Source organism: Notothenia rossii, assembly GCF_949606895.1.
Source record: "Notothenia rossii genome assembly, chromosome: 7".
NCBI lineage: Eukaryota > Metazoa > Chordata > Actinopteri > Perciformes > Nototheniidae > Notothenia > Notothenia rossii.
In genome coordinates, this window is record NC_136905.1 from 35,123,653 (window position 1) to 35,149,792 (window position 26,140).

At 37.5% G+C, this 26,140-nt stretch overlaps 2 protein-coding genes across 6 annotated transcripts; both read left to right on the top strand.

Moving 5' to 3' along the window:
- The first annotated feature begins 505 nt into the window (after positions 1 to 505).
- LOC307013812 (uncharacterized protein) lies at positions 506 to 7,210 on the top strand. Of its 5 annotated transcripts, none has more exons than XR_013801073.1 (7): positions 506 to 849; positions 1,383 to 1,823; positions 3,060 to 3,225; positions 4,536 to 4,774; positions 6,468 to 6,535; positions 6,668 to 6,711; positions 7,096 to 7,147. XR_013801073.1 is itself a non-coding variant. In XM_079641357.1 (6 exons), exons 2-6 carry the CDS (start codon positions 1,611 to 1,613, stop codon positions 7,142 to 7,144), a joined length of 711 nt encoding a protein of 236 aa, XP_079497483.1. In that variant the 5' UTR covers positions 506 to 849; positions 1,383 to 1,610; the 3' UTR covers positions 7,145 to 7,210. The 5 variants fall into 5 exon arrangements, 2 of the variants coding, with proteins under 2 accessions (XP_079497483.1, XP_079497484.1); XR_013801074.1 differs by having other exon boundaries at positions 4,536 to 4,741; XR_013801075.1 differs by having other exon boundaries at positions 6,468 to 6,711; positions 7,096 to 7,120.
- Positions 7,211 to 17,921: 10,711 nt separating this feature from the next.
- LOC307047508 (uncharacterized protein) lies at positions 17,922 to 21,416 on the top strand. Its single transcript, XM_079694519.1, has 6 exons — positions 17,922 to 18,105; positions 18,197 to 18,291; positions 18,647 to 18,773; positions 19,161 to 19,278; positions 20,094 to 20,170; positions 21,274 to 21,416. Exons 3-6 carry the CDS (start codon positions 18,660 to 18,662, stop codon positions 21,382 to 21,384), a joined length of 420 nt encoding a protein of 139 aa, XP_079550645.1. The 5' UTR covers positions 17,922 to 18,105; positions 18,197 to 18,291; positions 18,647 to 18,659; the 3' UTR covers positions 21,385 to 21,416.
- The last annotated feature ends 4,724 nt before the right edge of the window (positions 21,417 to 26,140 follow it).

Sequence of the window (26,140 nt, forward strand, 5' to 3'; positions counted from 1 at the left end):
AACATGTTCTTACTCAATATCAAGCCACGATTATTGCTTTTATTTAAAATCTTATCATTTCTGACTTTTGTTGCTGTCTGTGAGGAAAATAAATGGGGCTCATTTTTCCTTTTAATTTGTTATTCTTTTCAAAATAACGCACTGTTATTTAGTCAACAATAACACACAATTATCCTTGTTTTTATTTATTTGTTTAATTCTATAATCTCGGGCTTTTTTGCCGTCCTTCAGGAACTGAATTTCAAAATAAAAATAACCGGAAACAGACGTAGGCCTATAAGGGACATTTCGAGCATCATCGAGTTTAGGATGGCCGAAGACACTACACTACCCATAATCCCCAATTAAAATGGACCGATTAAATATCTCTCTGACACAGTTTAAACGCATTTCAAGTGGAAGAATTGTTCGTGTCTCCTCTTCGTGTCTCGGGAAGCTGGAAGCTGCATTATTTTCAAAAAATAAAAATAAAAAATATTTTTTTTAACCATAACGGGTACTTTACACAACATTGAGTCAAACTTATCCTTGTTTTAATCCTTGTTTTATTTATGTTAAATTGTTGTTGTCGGTTAATTTTCCATTTTATTTATTTTGGTTTAAGATATCATTATTTTTTATTTATTATTATCATGTTAGATGTTTAAACTTTTCTGCATTTTATAAGGCAATATATACTTTTTTGTTTTTGTCCGTAGGCTACTTAGGTTATTAAAGAGTTATCGTGTCAAAATATAGGAAATGTATTAATATTTTATTGTATAATCGGTACAGGAAATTACATCATTCAGAGCACCACCTATTGGCCAAAGATGCTGCCACCGGCATTGCGATCCATCCTCTGACAAAGTAAGTTGGGTCACTAAAGTCTGATACATGTTTTGCTTAAATTTAATAATTGGGGCTTTTTTTTAAGCCTTTACTCGCATGGTTTATCATACATACTGAACTGTTCTAAGTCTGAGAAATGCTTTCGCCATAATCAGCAAAGCAACATTAATGTGAAATTATTCTTGCGGGCGGCTAGCTAGCTAGCTCACGTTCAACATAAGCTTAAACTAGTTTAGCTACATTTATATCAGCTCATAAGTGGTGTGTGAAAAATATTTGTCTTAATTACGGCTACATACGTCGGTGTTAAAGTGTGAGTTATACGTTATCTTAATCGCTTTTGTTTTACACATGACAGTACTAACGCTGGCCGACATTTTAATATATGTTTGGGGGGGAGGGGCATAGTCCACGTCCATGTGCTTGTTACGCGTATGAAACAGGAAACACGTAAATGAACTCAGTCTGTCTAAAGTAGTTAAACCGTCACAATGTGCATTTAAAAAAACTAGTTTCACTACATAATTCACTTTTTCTGTTCTCTCCTGCAGCTCCTGTACCCACACCACAAACCCATACACTGATCTACACCATCATAAAACCAACGGCACTTTTAAGAGCCAAACTCAACCTATCTCCCTATCTCCCTATCTAGCTCTCTTATATCTATCATCTATTTCTTTATTCACCCTTCTATCTATGCTGTGTACTTCTCTACTTTCCTGTGTTTGTCAGTTTGTCTGTCTGTCTGTCTGTTTGTTTGTAATCCCGTGTTAATCATGCCAGGTGGGTCTACAAAAAAGACATGTACCTTCTGTCAGAACATTTTATTTTGTGCACAGAAGATCTGTGGACATTGCCTTAAGGAGCAGCCAAAAAAGCCGCGCCTTGAGAAGAAGCTCAAGAGGTTTGACGAGAAGCGAGGGGGTTGGGTGTCAGGGCGGAAGAAGAACCACAACATTGTTTCCATCAAGGATGAAGCCATTGTCTTGGTATGTACACTTTTTACTGTATGTTAAGGCCCGGACACACCAAGCTGACACCAAAGAACTGACACAGACGGACCCTGACTGTTTGCCAATATATTGGGCCAGGATCAAGTTGAATGTTGTTTTTATATACATTTATTTCTTAATGATGTTTGTATCTTATTAACCAATATACACTTTGATATCAACTTCAAATATAGATATTATTGCAAAGGTATTATTTAATATTCTCTTTTCTTTCAATTTTAAAACTACTTTTATCTTAACTTTCACAGCCAAGGGACACTATTTTAATTTAACTACACATTTAAATAAACAGAGCACTTCCTTCACTTCCATGTTGTGTTCCATTCTTGCTTATGTGCACACTTTTAGACCTTAAAGGTAGGGTATGTAAGTCTGACAAACCGGCTCGAGATCGCTAGAATTTGAAAATACAAAACCGGAGAAAATCTGCCAGTTCCTTATAGAGCCCCTCCTCCAACACACACGAACGTGCACATGACCAATGAGGGCACGAGATAAGTTTGTGCACAGATGGAAGGCTGACAGGCAGGTAGGCCATCCAGTTACTTTAGCCGGGCCGGCTCAGATGATTGGTCGTGCTTTTTACAGTATTACGGCTTCCACAGATGACATTTTTTTATGGATTTTTTGTCAAAGCACTTAAGATATTCATTGCTATCGGGATGTTAAGAGCATTCCATGGAATATAACAAAAAGTGTATCTCGAGCCGGTTTTTCAAACTCACCTACCCCACCTTTAATAAGACTACATAATTGTATGTTACTACTCTATATTACTCTTACGACTGCAGCCACAACATACGGGAACGTTTTACATCGTAGCACGCAATTTCAATTTCAACAGTGTCAAGCTATGCTTGGATTGTGTTACATTTTTAATTATGCAATAGTCATTGTAAGTGTTAATTGTTGAGTGGTCCCACATTTGTATCTTATTGTACTTTAACTTTAAGATTATCAGGGTTTGAACTGGGACTCAGGATACTGATTTATTTGTATTTTGTGTTAGTCTATAAAATATTTTCTGCTTCTACTGTGTAACCCTTCCTGGTAAATACATGATTCTGCAAAAGCTTAACTCAGCATCTAGGTTTATGAATGGCATACAACTAGATGCTGTCATCAGTAATGTTATAGTTGTAGTTATATAGTTGTTGTTGATGTTTCCTTTCCATTTCTTTAAACAGTAAATATATTATTTTGTCATTACAGCTTGAGAAACTCCATGCCATTGGCTTTAAACCAGTGCTGCTTCTTGGCAAGGAGACCAGGAAGAAGGACGTCAAATGTGAAATCCTAACCCCTCGCTGCACACTGACCGCCTATGCCCAGGATTACCTTGACAAGATAGGCACTTTTTATGAGTACCTTTGTGAAGGTGAGATGCTTGCACTATATCTTCACAGTTCACAGTATTGTGTTCACAAAATGTTTGTATCAATGGAGAGCTTAACATTTCCTGATAACCAACACAGTTATATGGAATGAGTTTGGATCAACCCATTTAATAAAGTCAGTTAAGTTAACAACAACTTACAGCGACTGTTTTCAATCCATCCAAATCTTGTGGGACAACAACTTGATCCAGTATTTATCCTTTGATACAGCCAGAAAGCAGTCATTCGAGCCATTTATTTTGGTTTGGAAAACTATATTTTTGTGAGACAACTAACACACATCCTTTCTACCTGTTAACTGTCACTATTTTTAGCTGCAAAGTATTACAAAAGTTGAAAGTAATTGCAAAGATATTTAGGGTTATGGACAACGTTTGAGGGTTTTTATTTTAGCAAACTACATACAATAAATACATTTTTAAACACTGAGTATGTAGCCTAATGAGACATGGCTTACTCTGCAGAGGGGACTTGTGGACATTTAACTGTTATTTACCAGGAAATAGTTAGGCAAGTTTACGTGAATTTGAAAAACCATTTTGGGGTATTGTGCTACCACTTGCGCATTCATTGTATACAAGTTGAAAGTTGTAAAGTTGTTAATGTCAAGGTAGTTGGGTTTGATGACTGAAATGTATGTTTAGGCTTGAGCCATCCCTTAAGCAATTTCCTTTTAGCAAACCGTTCCTAAACGGTTTCCTTTATCAACGCCCAAAAGGGAGAAATATTTTGAGGTTAATGGTAAGAGCACAATACATGAAGACGATCCCAGTTGACCACATATTCAGTTTGGCAGTTCTGTATTAAGGTCATGTTTCTCGGATTGTAAACAAAAGCAGTTATCCAGTGCATCCAGAGGTCCCTTTACATTACATTTATGTTTTTATCCAAAGCGACTTGCTACTTATTTGATTGCACTTATGCAAAACACGTTTGCGTCAGTCTCATAAATTCTGAACAAAATGTGTGGATGTAAATAATGTAAGGGAACATACATGCACACGTCTATATGTTGTCTACCGACAAATTGACATGTCACATCACATGTAGAATGTAGACACAAATCGGAAGAATAATATCGCAAAAACAAAACCATAAATGGTTGACTGGATAAATACCACAATTTCTCTGCTATTAACTTTGACTGCACACAGTCCTATGACATGACGAGTATATTTTTGACCCTTTCTGGAAACATACCTTAAGCACGCTGTATTTCTTATTTCTAGATATATGAGTTAACCTCTTTGTCTTAAGCAAGTCAAGACCAACATTTGTTTAACTTGCACAGGTTGGACACTGGACTCCACTGGCCAGGGGGTTGCGGAAGATCCTGAGGAAGAGACAGTCACGCTGAACCTCACACCCTGTGACCCATCTGAACCAGAAAACAACTGGCAGGGGGCAGGGACCACAGAGAGCCAGGTGCCAGAGACAAGCTCCGTGCAGGTGGAGGTGCTGAAGACCCCCCCCGTGAAGCAGTGCACCATCATAGAGGTGGGGCAGGAGGAGCAGCCGCAGCGGGATGATGTGAGACAGGCTACCACCATGGAGGGGCCAGATAATAAAATAGGGATAGATAGAATGGGAGGGATGAAACCCTCTTTAATGGTCACATATGCAGAGCACACAGCACACAGTGACATTTGTTCTCTGAGATTTGCAGCTTTTATATTTATAAAAGTCAAGAGTGTTTTCCGATATTTTCCTAAAAAATTATTGTAGGTAACTTGTTGACAAGTCATGCTTCTACAATATCTCAAAACACCTAATTGCACTTCTTGCATTTTTGGGAATAATGATTGTTCCAATAGGTAAATAATAATAACAACAATAGCTTAATCTAAATAATAATTTCATCTACAACTTCATAAATATGAAAGGAAAATGGGATACTGGGGTATGTGTATATCCTTAGGTACTCGGATATAAATAAATATTAAACGTTTAGAAAAATACACTCTTTCATTTCTGAACAGACATGTGGTTACTATATGGTTATACCTTTTTCACACAAAAATGCAAAGCAACAGCAGGCTTACTTTACATTTGATAAATCACAAAATAAAACTCCTATGTGATTTGGTTTACACACAGAAAGGGTCTTACATTGTAGCGTTGGGCAGTAGGTCGATTACATCAAAATGATTTGACTCATGTCCATATATTGTACGAGAGGTTGATATCATTAATATTGTGGTCTACCTAAAGCAATCCCTGACCATAGGGGTAAACTTCGAAGCAACTCATGCAACAACGTCATGCAGCATATTTAAACTTTATACTCAAGAACTGCATTTAGATACGACACTGTCCCATAATGAACATACGGGGAATAAACTTAGGTTTTTGAATCAAAGTTAAATTCATTTAATGTTACAGCACAACATGTTAATATTTATCAAACTATTCCTTACACATAAAGTATGGAGTCAATTATATAGGCAAAACAACAAAACACCTAGACTTCATAGATCAACCTCAATTAAATCGCAATAACAAAAAAATATCTGTACCTAACACCTATTGCATCATGTGATGCTGCATTTCTGGGATGTATTTTGAAACTTGAGTTTAAGCTTAACTTGGTGTACTGTATGTATATAGTAATATTTCTTCTTCAACCCACAGCTGTAAGGACAGGGTCCGTGAGGGACACAGTACTTGGTCCTAGACTCAAAAAGAAAAAGTCAGGTTTATTAACAGTATTAAGTATTTTGACTGATTATAAACATTTGCATGAGTCGAATTGATTGGTATTCTAATAAATCTATCGACATGTACTTTAGCAAAGTGCATGTAAACGTAGTGATTGATGCTTCTTCAGTGAGTTAACAATGCTATATTGTGACTAATAACTATAACTGATACATTATCCAAAAATCCAAAGGGCTTTAATTGTCTAATTAGACTAAAATACATACAGTTATAGTTGATAAGGTGGTGATGAGAATGCTAGGCAGTAAAGGAAGCAGCAGTGCAGTATTTTATTTGGTCATCTCAGGCTCAGCAGTGGTATGGTCATTCAAACGAGCATCCCATGTTAGGACTGAGAGCAGCTTGGTTCCATTTCAATTATGTATACAGTAACTTTTGACCAGTGATAACAGTGTGGTCACTTTTCATCGTGCTAGTCTGGTTGCTACTTAAGTGTTCACAGTTGTATTTATTTTATTTCTAATATGACTAATACTGTATGTGGAAACTGCTTTGATGTTCACAGATTGCTCCTACCACACTCGCCTAGAAACTTTCCCCATCAGGAGTGTAATAAAAGAAAGAATGAGAAAGGTTAAGACGGGAATCAAAGTAATGCATAGGGTGTGCTTTATGATTTACAAACTTCCAACACAATTGTTTGCTAAATAGCTAATATGCGTTTGGTCTTTCCGAAATTAGAGATTTGTTTTCTTCTCTTGATAGGGAAAAGCAGAAATGTTGTTGGAGTGGGAGCCCTGTCCAGTATGGTATATATCTTCCAGTTACTTGGCTTCATGTCATCTGATCTAGTCCCATGTTGGAGAACAAACACATGATATTTAACAAATGCAAAACATCCAAATCTACCACCAGTCCTCTTATATATTTCACTGCTGTTATTCTGAAGCAGCTGAAGTAGTGTAGGAACAAATTATTGTTTAACTTCATTGGTGTTAATGTATGTGTTTTTGTTTGTTTTTATTGTTTGTTAGAACATTTGTTTTCATTTCTATGTTCACTTTTTCTAAATGGTAAATGAAACATTTACTTATATAAATTGAGTTATAAGATGTTTGCTTCACACATGGTTTATGCTTTTCGGAAAGACGAAACCAGTAACTGTAGCTAACATTATTCCATTCTGTTTTCAGTGGCAAGGAGTGGGCTCATTCCTGGCAGCCGAAGAATTCTCCGGGATAATGCATAAAAATAAAATCTGTTATTTGAACACCAGTTTTGTTTTTGCACGTTTGTTCTCTTGTTTATATGCTCCATTTGAGTCATATTTAATGTTTCTATTAGAAATAAGATGAAAACCTCCACCAAAATGCATTTCACTTTTTAGGAAATTACAGTTGAAATACTACATGATTTCATTGTCAGTGATAGGAACACCATAACCTATTTTAAGTATATTCATGTGTGAAATCTGGTACTTTGCCATCCACTGCCTGATCTAATTTGTTTAACTTCCGAAGTAGAACGCTTTGGAGGTAGGCTTGCATATAAAGCGTCTTTGGGTTTCAGAAAAGCGCTCTAAAAATAAAATGTATTATTATTATATCATTTAATTATAGGCCTAATTAAAATGATCCTGATCTGGATCACTGGTTTTGAAAGCTTTGAAAGCTTTTGGGGACAAATGCTTGAGATATTAAAATGGTAGTGATTACTTTGAATTTTCTTTTTCACTTATTGAAAACCACAACTCGAGTATCAGGATGGTCTTTATCTGGAAAGTTATCCACATCTCATCACCACGTTGTCACGGCAACCCTTTGTCACGTCACAGATACGGTACCCGAACTCAGATCGCCACCCAAACGATACTGCCGTTGCTAAGGAGGCAAAAGTGCAAATTTGTATTTTATATTTTTTTAAACACAGGGTTTGGTTTTGGATCGCGCCCGATTGACGGATTTCTGAAAGGGAATGGAGCCTATACGGCCGTCAACGCAAGACAAGTCGAACGAGTCTACGCACACACGCCGGAAGAACTACAAATATGTCATCTCTGTTTACTTCGTAACGATTGTTGGACGCGTATCTAATGGGAATTGTAGTTTGTAGCACTGCTCTCATATCATTTCAATGGGTTCACTTTCTATTCTTCTGTGTTTTTGTATGTTTTGAGCTGAGGTGCCAACTCAACATACAATGTTGATGAAATGAATGAAATTTGGTGATGATTCATGGTTTTTGTGTTAATGTAATTGCAGTTAAAACAGGACCGGTCAAATTTGACCGCGAACACCAAAGTAAGGGAGGGAAACGAATACAATAGGAGGGTTTTAATGTAACCATTGCTTATGACATTGATGATATTTTAAATCAAAAAACATATTCCCTAAAATGTGGAAGCTCTGGATGCCATACAAATGAATAGTTGATATTTTTTTAGGGCCACAACTTTGGCACTAGAGCACCTAGTGTTATCAAACGCATTTCAATGGTGAAACTTGTTAAATGTTGTACAATTATGTGCACCCTTGCTCATTGTGTCCTGCAGAGGGCAATGTTGTCTGCAGTGCGTCCAGGACGTGACGTCACTGAGTATACCTTGCACTACATGTGGCCTCTACCTTATCCGTTCAGATGTTGTTTGGATCAAGAGCTGAGCGGCAACACAACCGCATCTCTCCTACCACGATAAATAAATATGCCTAATGAAGGCTAAAGGAAGCTGTCTACTACTGAGTTCTATTAAATCTCCACCGCAACGCACTCCGCATAACAGGTTATGGGCCCAGGAATGCCAGTCTAGAGCAACAAGGTAACAGAAGAACGAGCTGTTAGCCAAGAGAAGCTACTAGTGGGACCTGGATGAAGACGGCGCTGAGAGACTCCCGCGTAAACTGAAGACACGGTGTTTCTACAAGCCGCAACCCAATGTTTGGAGATAAGTGAACTGTATAAAGAGAAGACGTGTTAACGTGGATGCAACGTAAAAAATGGCCGGAGCAGGAACATCCCAGCAGATTTTATTCGATGGAACAGAAGATAAGTATGATCTGTGGGAGACGAGATTCCTGAGCCGTTTGCACATTTTGAAGCTAAAAGAAACTATTTTGCGAGTGCCCACGGGTGAAGCCGCATTAGCTGCAGATCCAGGAAAAAATGAAGACTGTTATGCACAGTTAGTGAATGCCCTGGATGATAAGAGCCTGTCATTGATAAGACATGATGCCGCCGAGGATGGAAGGAAAGCCCTGAAATTATTGAGGGAGCACTATTCAGGAAAAAGCAAGCCAAGGATTCTAAACCTGTATGCATCATTGACCACCATACAAATGGCAGACAATGAAACTGTTACTGATTACATGATAAGGGCTGAGAATATAATTGCAGCTCTACGTGATGCAGGAGAGAACATGAGTGATGGGTTGCTTGTAGCCACCATTTTGAATGGACTGCCAGATTCATTCAGGCCACTGGCTGTCCATGTAACACAGAACGAGGATGATGTTACATTTAAAGACTTCAAGAGAAGACTGAGGATCTATGAAAAATCTGAGAAGATGAGGACGACTGGATCTATGGACAGTGTGATGAAGACTAACACAAGGAAAAGTAGACAAGGCACCAAGACACACAGGAAGAATGGAGAAGCCACTCTGACTTCAGTGACTTGTTACAAGTGTGGAGAAAAAGGACACATTAGAAGCAAGTGCACCCAGAAAGTGTGGTGCAGTCACTGCAAGAGCAACACACACACAGAGTCCTTGTGCAGCAAAAAGGGAAAAGAAGACGGAGCCAGGAAGGTTGCAGAGGAAGAAGAGGAGGACAACGGCGAAGAGGATCATTGCTTCATGGCCAAGCAGGCAAACAGCGAGAGGCCATCAGCCAACGTAAAGAAGAAGGGCATCATGGTGGACGCCGGAGCGACATCCCACATAGTGAACGATATCGCCAAGTTCAAGAGCTTTGACAACACATTCCAGCCCGACGCCCATTCAATCGAGCTGGTGGATGGGACCAAATGTAGCGGGATGGCGCAACGCAGAGGGACAGCGCTGATCTATCTGCTAAACAACGATGGACGTCAGCAGAGAGCACAGCTGCATGAGGCACTGTATATGCCGACATATCCACACGATATCTTCTCAGTGGCAAGAGCAACAAATGGAGGAGCGACAGTCACTTTCAAGAAGGGGGACAGCCACATGATCACCAAGAGTGGTAACAACCGGTTTGACTTCCATGTGGTAATCTGTTTTACTTGCCAACTGTTCAGAAAAATGTTGATAAATGTAATGTTTGCCACGACATTCAAACTTGGCATGACATTTTGGGACATTGCAATTATGAGGATGTACAAAAGTTACTGGGTGTGGTAAAAGGCATGGAGATAAGAGGCAGTGCAGTCAGGCCAGCACAGCTGTGTGAAATTTGTACAAAAGGAAAGTTCACCCAGACAAGGAATAGGGAGCCAGACAGAAAGGCTACAGAACCTTTACAGCTGGTCCACACTGATTTAGCCGGTCCCATGAGAACCCCAAGCTTAGAAGGGCACAAATATGCACAGTCTTTTACGGACGACTATTCGAGTGCCATAATTGTTTATTTTCTCAAATCCAAAAGTGATGCAATACATGCCACAGAGAGGTTCTTGGCAGACTCAGCACCTTATGGAAAAGTAAAATGTTTACGTTCAGACAACGGTGGCGAATTTACTAATAGAGAATTCAAATCACTGTTAACCAAAAATAGGATTAGACATGAGACATCTGCACCCTATTCACCTCACCAAAACGGCACAGCAGAGAGAGGTTGGCGAACCCTCTATGAAATGGGCAGGTGTATGCTGTTAGACAGTAAGTTGCCAGACACACTGTGGAATTATGCTGTACAGACGGCAGCCTATGTAAGAAACAGGTGTTACAGTAATCGCTCCAAGAAAACACCTTATGAGATGCTCACAGACAAGAAGCCAGACATGTCCAAACTTCAGAAATGTGGATCTGTGTGTTTTGCCTACACACAAGAGAAGGGGAAGTTAGATTCCAGATGTGAGCAGGGCATTTTTATTGGATATGATAAGAACAGTCCAGCTTATCTTGTGTACTGTCCAGACACAGATAAGGTCCAAAAACACAGGTTGGTGAAATTCACAAACAAGACAGCCAAAGAGAAAGAAAAACAGACACCTGGGTCACACATTGAATGTCAGGACAGAGAGGTACACCCCAGGGTCCTTGACAATGAGGAAAATGTTGATGAAAGAATGGGAAATGCATCAGGTCAAAGTGTTCAAGGTGATGTTTCTGTGGCTGAATGTGAACAGCCAGGCACTGAGAGTGAGGCTAGAAAGAACCCACCTAGAGCTAGGAGAAAGCCAATGCACTTACAGGATTATGAGACTGAGGATACAGTAGACCAACTGGTAACATGTGTAGACTCTTGTTATAGAGCAGTTTGTGACATACCACAAAATTACAAGGAGGCCATAGGGTCAACCAAGTCACGGCAGTGGATCAATGCAATGAATGACGAGATGCAGTCACTAGAAGAGAATGACACATTCAAGATCACCCAGTTGCCTCTAGGCAAAAAGGCAGTGGGGGGTAGGTGGGTCTATACTCTCAAGTGTGATACTGATGGGTCAGACAAGTATAAGGCAAGATTTGTTGCAAAAGGTTACAGCCAAAAACAAGGCATTGACTATGAGGAAACTTTCTCACCTACAGCTGACATGACAACTGTTAGAGTTGTCATGCAAAAGGCAGTGCAGGAAGATTTAGTTTTACACCAAATGGATGTGAAAACTGCATACCTGCATGCACCCATTGATTGTGAGGTCTATTTGGAACAACCTGAAGGTTATGAGAAAAAGTCAAAAACTGGAGAAAAGTTAGTATGCAAATTACAGAAGTCCCTATATGGTCTAAAGCAGTCAGGCAGAAACTGGAATGCTCTGTTACATGCATATCTCACTGAAAATGGTTTTGAACAAAATCCTGCTGATCACTGTCAATACACAAGGGAAAAACAAAACGAAAAAGTGATTCTGATTGTATGGGTTGATGATCTGATAATTGCTGCTAACAATGAGGAGGTTCTGAAAAGTGTCAAAATGATGCTCAATGATAGGTTTAAAATGAAAGACCAGGGGAAATTAAACAATTTTCTTGGTATAGATTTTAACCAGTAAGAGGGTCAAGTCACAATGTCACAGGAAAGGTATGTGAACAAAATCCTCTCCAGATTTGGAATGCAAGATTGTAGGGTCAGAGAAACCCCATGTGAGTCTAAACTTGAATACACATAAAATGCTGAAAAAATGGAAGAGCCAAGGATGTATAGAGAGGCAGTAGGAAGTCTGATCTATTTGGCTACATGCACTAGACCAGATTTAAGTTTTGTGGTCAGTAAACTTTCCCAGCATTTTGCTGAACCAAGTGAAGAGCATTGGAGCACTGTGAAGCATGTGTTCAGGTATCTTAAGGGTACAACAGATCGTGGATTATGCTTTAAAAAGGATGACGCAGGTAAACTGGGCCTAATAGTCCAAAGTGATGCAGACTGGGCCTCGGAGGTTACAGACAGACGTAGCACCACAGGGTACTGTGCCAGTCTGAGTGAGAGAAGCTCTCTCATTTCATGGAAGAGTAGAAAACAACCAACAGTTGCACTGTCTACCTGCGAGGCAGAATACATGGCCTTAGCGTCAGCCATACAGGAGTGTATGTATTTACAACAGCTACTCAAGGGTATTGATGAGTATCAATATGGGCAAACCAAGGTTTATGATGACAACCAAGGAGCTATTGCACTTGCCATAAATCCAGTAAATCGGCAGCGGTGCAAACATATCGATATTAAATATCACTTTATCCGAGAAACTGTGAACAGTGGGAGGATATCTTTGGAATATTGTCCTACTGACAACATGGTAGCTGACCTAATGACAAAACCAGCCACTAAGCTACAACTGAAAAAGTTTGCTCAGTATTTGTTTGGCACTTAAAGTGCAAGAAATGCATATATGTTCCATTGTATTTTTGTTGTTTATTTTGTATTGAAGGCCAAATGGGGAGAATATTTCTTTTGTTTGTATTCTGTTATGAAAATGTACCACAATAAGCTAGGATCGAGTGGGGGTGTTAAATGTTGTACAATTATGTGCGCCCTTGCTCATTGTGTCCTGCAGAGGGCAATGTGGTCTGCAGTGCGTCCAGGACGTGACGTCACTGACTATACCTTGCACTACATGTGGCCTCTACCTTATCCGTTCAGATGTTGTTTGGATCGAGAGCTGAGCGGCAACACAACCGCATCTCTCCTACCACGATAAATAAATATGCCTAATGAAGGCTAAAGGAAGCTGTCTACTACTGAGTTCTATTAAATCTCCACCGCAATGCACTCCGCATAACAAAACTATCCAAACATATTGCATATGACAACATTGCCCACAACGATGAAAGGCGTGTAAGCCAAAAAAAACTTATTCTGGTTCCATCATGGGTAACCCCACCCATCCTCTCCACCTGCAGCTGGACAGACAGATAACCCCCCCACCTGGACAGACAGGAGCTCCTTCTCCAACAGACTGCTGCAGCTCCGCTGTCACAGGAACCGATACAGGAAAACATTCCTGCCCACTGCAATAACTCTGTACACAACACGTTCTCACTCCCAACCGGTCACATGTTGACGGACGGTCAACTCCTTGCAGTATCAACACTAATTCGGCTGACTTTTATATTTGATCCAATCGGTATATTGGTATATTTACACCATAACGGTGCACAGCTGATAGAAAGGGACACCTAGTGGTTAAAGCACGTTATTGAAATGTATTATTTTTATTATTAGATATTAATAGGAGACACAGAAAGACAAACTAATAAGGCTTTATTTAAAAATTAAAGAATACTTTAGGTTAAGGTCTTATTTTGAATAAGAAAAAAGCTTTGGGGGTATAAATATTAAGCCTGACAAAGTACTAATATATTGCTTTCCTGCAATGTTAAATACTGTATGTTTAAGAACTTATTTTAACTGATATTATACATATGTATTATACTCTTATAAGATGTATGTAGATAGTATAAGAAATGTGCATGAAACATTTACTTATATAAATTGAGTTATAAGATGTTTGCTTCACACATGGTTTATGCTTTTCGGAAAGACGAAACCAGTAACTGTAGCTAACATTATTCCATTCTGTTTTCAGTGGCAAGGAGTGGGCTCATTCCTGGCAGCCGAAGAATTCTCCGGGATAATGCATAAAAATAAAATCTGTTATTTGAACACCAGTTTTGTTTTTGCACGTTTGTTCTCTTGTTTATATGCTCCATTTGAGTCATATTTAATGTTTCTATTAGAAATAAGATGAAAACCTCCACCAAAATGCATTTCACTTTTTAGGCCATACTCTAATGGCGGAGGTATACACACATATTGATAGATGTCTTGTAATGCACTGTTGAGGAACCTGCGACCCAAGTTGTTCATCTCCGACCTTGTCAGGTATTGAACATTCAATGAATAAAGAACACAGAATTATTCAATATAAAACACAGAATTTGTGTGATTATACTAAATGATTTACAAATAAACACCACTGCATATTTACAACTGTTACACATGCTGATGTAACGCAAATGTTTCCAACTTGGGATCAATAAAGTATATCTTATCTTAAGATGATCGATGGCTACTGCCATATTTGCTAAATTTGCCTCTGAACCTTGACAAGTGCATGTTTCAGGCTTATCAATTTACAACAGGAGGGGTCACAGACATAAGACGAGCTGTTAAATAAAGCTCTTCTGACCTTAGCTGGCATGTGGGTATATATACCCACATGACAGCTAAGGTCAGAAGAGCTTTATTATTTATATTATATTATATATATGTATATATTATTTATATTATATTATATATATTATATTTATATTTATAATTTTATTATTTATTAATGCTGCCCATAATGGGCAGCATTAATATATATATTAATGCTGCCCATTATGGGCACAAGCAATTTCCCCCCATTTATTAATTATATGTTTTAAATGTGAGTGTTTCCTATCCCCTAAACCTCCAGGGATGTACACAGTTTAATACTAGCAACTTCTTATTATGGGAAATATGAAAACGTCTTTTAACAATTCCCAGCAGAGACGTGCCATAGAACATGTTTCGAAACACACAATAGTGTGTAGTTACTACACAGTTACTACATTTGTAGTTCTGGGGACGGGGTGACTGCGGTCAAGCCAGCCGTCTTTCACTTTTGCGTGGTCAAACCAGCCGCCCCTGTATTTTGAGTGCGCGATTAGTTACAGGTTTACGGTAATGCATTAAAACAGCCCTGGGAAGCTGTTGTAATTGACTGAAGTGACTTTCGAATACATTTTCGAATACATAAGTACATACATACATAAGTAGTTTATGAAACTGCCAGTTTTGTACTTAGTACTTCTTAGACTACTTGCAAACATAATATGAAGTACTTTTACTGTGTACTTTTCAGTAATTTGAGTTTCAAAGTCCCCCCCAGAGAACAAGAATGAGCATTTTTGTCTAACTTTGGTGTGGGATAAAAAGCATTTCTTCCATAAGTAGTTTATGAAACTGCCAGTTTTGTACTTAGTACTTCTTAGAGTACTTGCAAACAAAATATGAAGTACTTTTACTGTGTACTTTTCAGTAATTTGAGTTTCAAAGCCCCCCCCAGAGAACAAGAATGAGCATTTTTGTCTAGCTTTGGTGTGGGATAAAAAGCATTTCTTCCATAAGTAGTTTATAAAACTGCCAGTTTTGTACTTAGTACTTCTTAGACTACTTGCAAACATAATATGAAGTACTTTTACTGTGTACTTTTTCAGTAATTTGAGTTTCAAAGTCCCCCCCAGAGAACAAGATTGAGCATTTTTGTCTAACTTTGGTGTGGGATAAAAATAATTTCTTCCATAAGTAGTTTATAAAACTGCCAGTTTTGTACTTAGTACTTCTTAGACTATTTGCAAACATAATATGAAGTACTTTTACTGTGTACTTTTCAGTAATTTGAGTTTCAAAGTCCCCCCCAGAGAACAAGAATGAGCATTTTTGTCTAACTTTGGTGTGGGATAAAAAGCATTTCTTCCATAAGTAGTTTATGAAACTGCCAGTTTTGTACTTAGTACTTCTTAGAGTACTTGCAAACATAATATGAAGTACTTTTACTGTGTACTTTTTCAGTCATTTGAGTTTCAAAGCCCCCCCCAGAGAACAAGAATGAGCATTTTTGTCTAACTTTGGTGTGGGATAAAAAGCATTTCTTCCATAAGTAGTTTATAAAACTGCCAGTTTTGTACTTAGTACTTCTTAGACTACTTGCAAACATAATATGAAGTACTTTTACTGTGTACTTTTTCAGTAATTTGAGTTTCAAAGCCCCCCCCAGAGAACAAGAATGAGCATTTTTGTCTAACTTTGGTGTGGGATAAAAAGCATTTCTTCCATAAGTAGTTTATGAAACTGCCAGTTTTGTACTTAGTACTTCTTAGACTACTTGCACAAATAATTTGAAGTACTTTTACTGTGTACTTTTCAGTAATTTGAGTTTCAAAGTCCCCCCCAGAGAACAAGAATGAGCATTTTTGTCTAACTTTGGTGTGGGATAAAAAGCATTTCTTCCATAAGTAGTTTATGAAACTGCCAGTTTTGTACTTAGTACTTCTTAGACTACTTTCAAACATAATTTGAAGTACTTTTACTGTGTACTTTTCAGTAATTTGAGTTTCAAAGTCCCCCCCAGAGAACAAGAATGAGCATTTTTGTCTAACTTTGGTGTGGGATAAAAAGCATTTCTTCCATAAGTAGTTTATGAAACTGCCAGTTTTGTACTTAGTACTTCTTAGACTACTTGCAAACATAATATGAAGTACTTTTACTGTGTACTTTTTCAGTAATTTGAGTTTCAAAGTCCCCCCCAGAGAACAAGATTGAGCATTTTTGTCTAACTTTGGTGTGGGATAAAAATAATTTCTTCCATAAGTAGTTTATAAAACTGCCAGTTTTGTACTTAGTACTTCTTAGACTACTTGCAAACATAATATGAAGTACTTTTACTGTGTACTTTTCAGTAATTTGAGTTTCAAAGTCCCCCCCAGAGAACAAGAATGAGCATTTTTGTCTAACTTTGGTGTGGGATAAAAAGCATTTCTTCCATAAGTAGTTTATGAAACTGCCAGTTTTGTACTTAGTACTTCTTAGAGTACTTGCAAACATAATATGAAGTACTTTTACTGTGTACTTTTTCAGTAATTTGAGTTTCAAAGTCCCCCCCAGAGAACAAGATTGAGCATTTTCGTCTAACTTTGGTGTGGGATAAAAAGCATTTCTTCCATAAGTAGTTTATGAAACTGCCAGTTTTGTACTTAGTACTTCTTAGACTACTTGCAAACATAATATGAAGTACTTTTACTGTGTACTTTTCAGTAATTTGAGTTTCAAAGTCCCCCCCAGAGAACAAGAATGAGCATTTTTGTCTAACTTTGGTGTGGGATAAAAAGCATTTCTTCCATAAGTAGTTTATGAAACTGCCAGTTTTGTACTTAGTACTTCTTAGACTACTTGCACAAATAATTTGAAGTACTTTTACTGTGTACTTTTCAGTAATTTGAGTTTCAAAGTCCCCCCCAGAGAACAAGAATGAGCATTTTTGTCTAACTTTGGTGTGGGATAAAAAGCATTTCTTCCATAAGTAGTTTATGAAACTGCCAGTTTTGTACTTAGTACTTCTTAGAGTACTTGCAAACATAATATGAAGTACTTTTACTCTGTACTTTTTCAGTAATTTGAGTTTCAAAGTCCCCCCCAGAGAACAAGATTGAGCATTTTCGTCTAACTTTGGTGTGGGATAAAAAGCATTTCTTCCATAAGTAGTTTATGAAACTGCCAGTTTTGTACTTAGTACTTCTTAGACTACTTGCACAAATAATTTGAAGTACTTTTACTGTGTACTTTTCAGTAACTTTGGGTTTTCTATTTTGTAATTTAATATACAAATTGAAACACCATGATTTATTTTTAATAAAATAAGGCATCATATTCCTAGGAAAACTTAAAAAAAAGTATTTTTATTGCTGTTATAGATCAACTTTAATGATTATCAAGCCGTGATCGCCTTTGTAAATATTGAAAGAACACACTGGAAGTTGCTGGTTAGTGATTGTTTTCATTCAGAAATCCCTTTCATTTAAATATGTATATATGTTTGATGCTGTTTTGAAATAACATCACTTTTTTTTTTAGTACTTATTTCCCGCCATAACATCAGTATTTTTGGTGGATCCAGCGGCAAATTCCAAAGAGAAAGCAGACTCGGAAAATGCTGCGAAAAGAGTACGGTAAGTCAGCAAATTAGATATAAAGTGATCTTAGAATTATATTTAGTGCTTTGTGTTTAAGTAAACATGTACAAGTATGTTAACAGAAGTTCCCAAACCCACACCACTGAAGCATTTATTTTGTGCTTGGTGGTCTCAGCTGTTTTTTAAATGATATTTCCTTATCCCGCCCTTAGTATCTGTGTACACAATTGTAAATGAAGTAGCTCAGTAAGCAAGGTAACCTACAATATTTTCCAGTGTCCATACTGTTCGGATGGAGTGTTTTTATTTTACACAATATTTAAAGATTTTTATTCTACATGTGTCTGTTGGGAGTTACATTAGAGACTATTCCACAATGTGTTTTACAAAGGGAATACTTCAAGATGAGGAGGACCTGCTATGGCAAGGAGGACTGGGGGACTGTCAAATGGAGAGGAGCAACCATGCACCATCCAGTTCAACGTGATGGCAGTAGCTGTGGGGTCATTGTTACCATGGTAACGTAGTTTTTTACTTTAACTACTATATGTAATATTTATGCTTCTGCTACATATTCTTATATTTATTTCAGTGTCTTGATTATTATACAAGTTTAAAGTATAAAATAGTCAATGATGTTAAAAAATAAGTCATTAGTTTCTGAATTATCAATTTTCAGTTTATTTTTTAGGGGAATTGTGTAAAACTGATGAGAGGGCTGGTTGTTGACACAGCCCATGTAGTTTGTCATGTACATTCTTCAAGTTGTGTTAATTACCTCATTACAACTATTAGTTATTAATAGTTTGATCATTTTTATTGAAATATCAATTCAATTTTGGAATTTTACTGGCAAAAACAATGTAGCGCAGATGACAAGTGTGATTCTGTGTGTTGGTGTGTAGATGGCAAGAGCAGTGATGGAGGCCTTTCCTGCATTACCAGTTATGTCCTTTGGGACATCCAAAAAGGAGATGGCTTGTGAGAGGAGAAAGTTTGCACTTTCAATACTCAATGGTTCAGGTTTGTAAGTCATTTGTCCTGCTTTACGTTATGGTTCTTAGTTAGTTGTTATGGAAATGATGAACTTCTATTAATCCAATGCAATCAAACAAATCTACAATAACTACAGCCTGTAAAATTGCCTTTGAGTCCACACACTACTGCATTTATAGCCGACAGCATCATTGATTTTAAGCACAGGGCCCAAACCAAATATTCCATACATATCTCAGTTGAACCCATAACTTATATTTCTCTCACACACACTCCATTGAGACATTAACAGTTGAAGAATAACTTTTTTTCCTGCTGCAATAAGGAATGTAAATACTGACACTTAAACTGTCACGGTTTGTGTCAGGAGAGCAGGGAAGAGGAAACGAATACCGATTGTACCAGGCATCCAGGAACAGTTTATAGGTGGTTTATTGAAAAAAAACAGAAGCTTACAGGCAGAGCGGCAGGAGGCATGGGTGAAATATGGAACACAAAACAGGGCTTAGAGTGAAACAGTGACAAATATAAATTGCTGCATTTTTAAATTTGTTGCATACAGGTCATTGCCTAGTAATGTTTAGAATATTACGGATTGTTTATGTATGTCTGCTTATATGTTGTTCTGTTCACACTGTGTACATAGTCTTCTTTTTAAAACATCCATCCTTAAAAACATATTAAACCTGTGTTGATGATCCCATTCATGATCCATTTAGAGTTCATAAGCTATAATTTACAGCTGAACAGCTGCATAGAATTTGACTGCACTTCTGCTGCCAATAAACTGTTAACTGTATACATATACAGTATGTCTAAATAACATATTTTCTTTCCTGCAGTGTTTAACATGGAGAACAACTGTGCAATGTGCTCTGCCTCAAAGCCCCCAGGATCTGGGCCTCCCACTACAGATTGGGTGAGTGTTTGTCGTAGTGTAGTTATAATAGTGCTTCATCATATTCTAATCAAATTCAATTTATGATATTAGATGTATTTACAAAACTGTTGAGTCACTGGGTCTATCCAGATCAGGCGGTCCAGCGAAAACGCCGCAGGGCCATGCTTCGATTTCTACTTTTCAGCGCATGCTGAATAATTTTTTTACGGCAACCTCGTGCATCGCCCCAGCTGCAGCCCACACACATTAACTCTATTCAAAATGACTGGAACCAATATAAATTGATTTACTAAAAAAACAGTCAAGACAACTTCTCTCAGATAAATGGTAATGCATATACATTGTTTACACATATAATGAACAGAGAGAATATAAAATGTGATGAGCAGTGGAATAGGGATACTGACAATTCTAATCATGTCTAATAGCAACATATTCAATTAAAGTGTAACTTCACCCCAGGTTTGAGCCTAAGTCCACCCACATGATGACAATAGCCTCAATGCAGCGTTGACAAATATGACAAAGCTACAATAGCTTGGAAAATAGCAATATGGGGCACTGAATTAACGCACCCCGCGGTTCCTCCACCTCACTCTACGCCGCTGGGAGACTGACGGTACATGTCCACCAGATCAGGCCTGGAAACCAAGTTATACCTTGAGGCAACACTCCTAATGGAAAACGGACCACTTGGAAAGACGTTTGTTGTGTTATCTGCTGTTGTCCTCTTTCACACACCAACATCCTGTAAGTCACTATCAAAATATGGGAAGCAGGGAGAAGCAGGTCATATGCAATACATAACTGACCAATTAAGAATACCAAAAGGTAACTACATTATAGTGATGCAACATGGGGTTTTCCCAGAACTATAAATCTTCTAGCTATAACTACCTCAAAAACATTTGTATTTGAAAAACTGAAAATGGAGACATAATATAGTTATTTTCAGATATGAAACTGGTGTTTGAGGCGAGTATGCTACAGAATATAGCTACATGTAATAAAGTTGACATGAATCTAATTTTGCCCAAATTATTCTCTATTGCACTTCATTACTTCATCATTTCCGATGACAAGATGTATCAGATTTGATGGTCACTCATTTCATTTTACAGATACAGTGTGACACCTGTGAAAGATGGTTCCATGAGCAGTGCCTGGGGATGAATCAGGACCAACTCCAAGAAGCCAGGGCAAGCAATTGGAATTGCTTTCTCTGCAACTAGGGCAGAAGAATAAAGAAAAAGGGGGAAAAATCTGTTTGCCTGTTTTTTTCATACATACACAATCACTGAATGACAGTGTTTCAGTTGATAAGCTTTCATTTTCATTTTCATTTTCATATTATGTTTGCAAGTAGTCTAAGAAGTACTAAGTACAAAACTGGCAGTTTCATAAACTACTTATGGAAGAAATGCTTTTTATCCCACACCAAAGTTAGACAAAAATGCTCATTCTTGTTCTCTGGGGGGGACTTTGAAACTCAAATTACTGAAAAGTACACAGTAAAAGTACTTCATATTATGTTTGCAAGTACTCTAAGAAGTACTAAGTACAAAACTGGCAGTTTCATAAACTACTTATGGAAGAAATGCTTTTTATCCCACACCAAAGTTAGACGAAAATGCTCAATCTTGTTCTCTGGGGGGGACTTTGAAACTCAAATTACTGAAAAGTACACAGTAAAAGTACTTCATATTATGTTTGCAAGTACTCTAAGAAGTACTAAGTACAAAACTGGCAGTTTCATAAACTACTTATGGAAGAAATGCTTTTTATCCCACACCAAAGTTAGACAAAAATGCTCATTCTTGTTCTCTGGGGGGGACTTTGAAACTCAAATTACTGAAAAGTACACAGTAAAAGTACTTCAAATTATTTGTGCAAGTAGTCTAAGAAGTACTAAGTACAAAACTGGCAGTTTCATAAACTACTTATGGAAGAAATGCTTTTTATCCCACACCAAAGTTAGACAAAAATGCTCATTCTTGTTCTCTGGGGGGGACTTTGAAACTCAAATTACTGAAAAGTACACAGTAAAAGTACTTCATATTATGTTTGCAAGTAGTCTAAGAAGTACTAAGTACAAAACTGGCAGTTTCATAAACTACTTATGGAAGAAATGCTTTTTATCCCACACCAAAGTTAGACAAAAATGCTCATTCTTGTTCTCTGGGGGGGACTTTGAAACTCAAATTACTGAAAAGTACACAGTAAAAGTACTTCAAATTATTTGTGCAAGTAGTCTAAGAAGTACTAAGTACAAAACTGGCAGTTTCATAAACTACTTATGGAAGAAATGCTTTTTATCCCACACCAAAGTTAGACAAAAATGCTCATTCTTGTTCTCTGGGGGGGGGCTTTGAAACTCAAATTACTGAAAAAGTACACAGTAAAAGTACTTCATATTATGTTTGCAAGTAGTCTAAGAAGTACTAAGTACAAAACTGGCAGTTTTATAAACTACTTATGGAAGAAATGCTTTTTATCCCACACCAAAGTTAGACAAAAATGCTCATTCTTGTTCTCTGGGGGGGGGGCTTTGAAACTCAAATTACTGAAAAGTACACAGTAAAAGTACTTCATATTATGTTTGCAAGTACTTTAAGAAGTACTAAGTACAAAACTGGCAGTTTCATAAACTACTTATGGAAGAAATGCTTTTTATCCCACACCAAAGTTAGACAAAAATGCTCATTCTTGTTCTCTGGGGGGGACTTTGAAACTCAAATTACTGAAAAAGTACACAGTAAAAGTACTTCATATTATGTTTGCAAGTAGTCTAAGAAGTACTAAGTACAAAACTGGCAGTTTTATAAACTACTTATGGAAGAAATTATTTTTATCCCACACCAAAGTTAGACAAAAATGCTCATTCTTGTTCTCTGGGGGGGACTTTGAAACTCAAATTACTGAAAAGTACACAGTAAAAGTACTTCATATTATGTTTGCAAGTAGTCTAAGAAGTACTAAGTACAAAACTGGCAGTTTTATAAACTACTTATGGAAGAAATTATTTTTATCCCACACCAAAGTTAGACGAAAATGCTCAATCTTGTTCTCTGGGGGGGACTTTGAAACTCAAATTACTGAAAAAGTACACAGTAAAAGTACTTCATATTATGTTTGCAAGTAGTCTAAGAAGTACTAAGTACAAAACTGGCAGTTTTATAAACTACTTATGGAAGAAATGCTTTTTATCCCACACCAAAGTTAGACAAAAATGCTCATTCTTGTTCTCTGGGGGGGGCTTTGAAACTCAAATTACTGAAAAGTACACAGTAAAAGTACTTCATATTATGTTTGCAAGTACTCTAAGAAGTACTAAGTACAAAACTGGCAGTTTCATAAACTACTTATGGAAGAAATGCTTTTTATCCCACACCAAAGTTAGACAAAAATGCTCATTCTTGTTCTCTGGGGGGGACTTTGAAACTCAAATTACTGAAAAGTACACAGTAAAAGTACTTCAAATTATTTGTGCAAGTAGTCTAAGAAGTACTAAGTACAAAACTGGCAGTTTCATAAACTACTTATGGAAGAAATGCTTTTTATCCCACACCAAAGTTAGACAAAAATGCTCATTCTTGTTCTCTGGGGGGGACTTTGAAACTCAAATTACTGAAAAGTACACAGTAAAAGTACTTCATATTATGTTTGCAAGTAGTCTAAGAAGTACTAAGTACAAAACTGGCAGTTTCATAAACTACTTATGGAGGAAATGCTTTTTATCCCACACCAAAGTTAGACAAAAATGCTCATTCTTGTTCTCTGGGGGGGACTTTGAAACTCAAATTACTGAAAAGTACACAGTAAAAGTACTTCAAATTATTTGTGCAAGTAGTCTAAGAAGTACTAAGTACAAAACTGGCAGTTTCATAAACTACTTATGGAAGAAATGCTTTTTATCCCACACCAAAGTTAGACAAAAATGCTCATTCTTGTTCTCTGGGGGGGGGCTTTGAAACTCAAATTACTGAAAAAGTACACAGTAAAAGTACTTCATATTATGTTTGCAAGTACTCTAAGAAGTACTAAGTACAAAACTGGCAGTTTCATAAACTACTTATGGAAGAAATGCTTTTTATCCCACACCAAAGTTAGACAAAAATGCTCATTCTTGTTCTCTGGGGGGGACTTTGAAACTCAAATTACTGAAAAGTACACAGTAAAAGTACTTCATATTATGTTTGCAAGTACTCTAAGAAGTACTAAGTACAAAACTGGCAGTTTCATAAACTACTTATGTATGTATGTACTTATGTATTCGAAAATGTATTCGAAAGTCACTTCAGTCAATTACAACAGCTTCCCAGGGTTGTTTTAATGCATTACCGTAAACCTGTAACTAATCGCGCACTCAAAATACAGGGGCGGCTGGTTTGACCACGCAAAAGTGAAAGACGGCTGGCTTGACCGCAGTGACGGGGTGGGGGAGGGGGTGGACCCGTTCAAATCCAGTTTTGGACAGTCTGCCGTGGTTCCATCCCATTTCAAAGTGCTGTTCGACGCTCGGCGTAACCCTCGGCGCACACTCAAACATCCAATCAGAGCTTGAGGACTATCACGGGGTTTGTCCATGGTTATGGCTAGAAAGGATCCGTCTAGTGTAAATATGACGTCACGTTCTCGTTGTAACTCTCGTTGTAATCGGAGCGGCTCGGAAACACATCTACAGCAGTAACATGATGCAACATACACATTAATGCAGCAGCAATATTAATAGAGAAACATCAGACATAATAGTAAAACACTGCAAGGGAACATTTGATTGCACCAGGAGCTATCTTGGGACTTTTACTGCGACAACGTTGACTTGCCTGTGAATAAAAAATAAACCATAGTGTTGGTGATCTACAGTGTTGTCATTCTTCTTTGAACACCAGCAAGATCGCTCACACCCTATTTCAACAATCACACTCCCTGTAATTGACATAATTAATAGATAGTTTAGCTTCTCATCATCAGTTGCTGTGGCCCACTGATGTTAACGATCGTAACTGAAAGGCTTCCTGCCAAACGTAAACATTCAGCCATGTGACATTCAGCCAAACTCTCGCGAGAGTTTTACACAAGACGGATCCTTTCTAGCCATAACCTTTGTCCATGGATGGGTTTGTCAAGCGAAGCGGAGAGAATACTTACTTCCGGGTGTAAAATTCTCTAAAGCAAATGAGCTGCTCCGACCCTCGATCCTGACGGACTCCAACTTGTGTTTATTAATCAAACAAATAAATACACACAAGGATACTTATGTGTTGTTGAGTAAATAACAGTGTGTGGTTTAGAAAATAATACAAAATTAGAAGGAAAAAACGATGAAACAATAGATTTCAGTATTCTGAGCCCCTACTCTCCCCATAACTGACGGCAACAAAAGTCCTACATTATTCAATTAAAATAAAGTAAAAACAATAAGTGTGGCTTGATATTGAGTAAGAAAAAGGTTGATAAACGCTGTGAGAATGGATCTGCGGAGAGCATTTCGCCTCGATCCCAACGTGTCTATTACCAACGTTCAGGGAGCTCTGTGCAAGTCGGTGACGGGGAGGGGCCCTGACCGTCCGTCAACATGTGACGGGTTGAGAGTGAGAACGTGTTGCTGTACAACAAATCACCTCTGGCTGGAAGAGAACTCTCTGCTCCATAGTTTCTCTCTTCACTGTACATTTGACATATTCAGTGTAATATTTAATATTCCATCTGTCACATAGTTATGTAAATATAATACCTTGCATATCTTGTTATTGCTCATTTGTAAATTCAACATGTATATTTTCTTCTTTATTTCTTGTCTTTTTATTTGTATTGTATAATGCCATGTGTTTTAATGCTGCTGCAACGCAAATATTTCCCAAATTGGGATCAATAAAGTTCTATCTTATCTTAAACCAACAACCAGTATTCCGGATGAGGATCATCTCTTTACAAAAATATTCAAGTGCTAACCCATATTGTTACTTCTAAATGAATTTATTTCCA

Bases quoted from the DNA above. Each gene is read 5' to 3' on its own strand.
- LOC307013812 (XM_079641357.1), top strand. From the start codon at position 1,611: ATGCCAGGTGGGTCTACAAAAAAGACATGTACCTTCTGTCAGAACATT. The intron at 3,226-4,535 runs GTGAGATGCTTG...TAACTTGCACAG, and splicing joins TTATGAGTACCTTTGTGAAG to GTTGGACACTGGACTCCACT. The intron at 6,712-7,095 runs GTATATATCTTC...TTCTGTTTTCAG, and splicing joins TGGGAGCCCTGTCCAGTATG to TGGCAAGGAGTGGGCTCATT.
- LOC307047508 (XM_079694519.1), top strand. From the start codon at position 18,660: ATGAGGAGGACCTGCTATGGCAAGGAGGACTGGGGGACTGTCAAATGG. The intron at 18,774-19,160 runs GTAACGTAGTTT...GTTGGTGTGTAG, and splicing joins GTGGGGTCATTGTTACCATG to ATGGCAAGAGCAGTGATGGA. The intron at 19,279-20,093 runs GTTTGTAAGTCA...TCTTTCCTGCAG, and splicing joins TTCAATACTCAATGGTTCAG to TGTTTAACATGGAGAACAAC.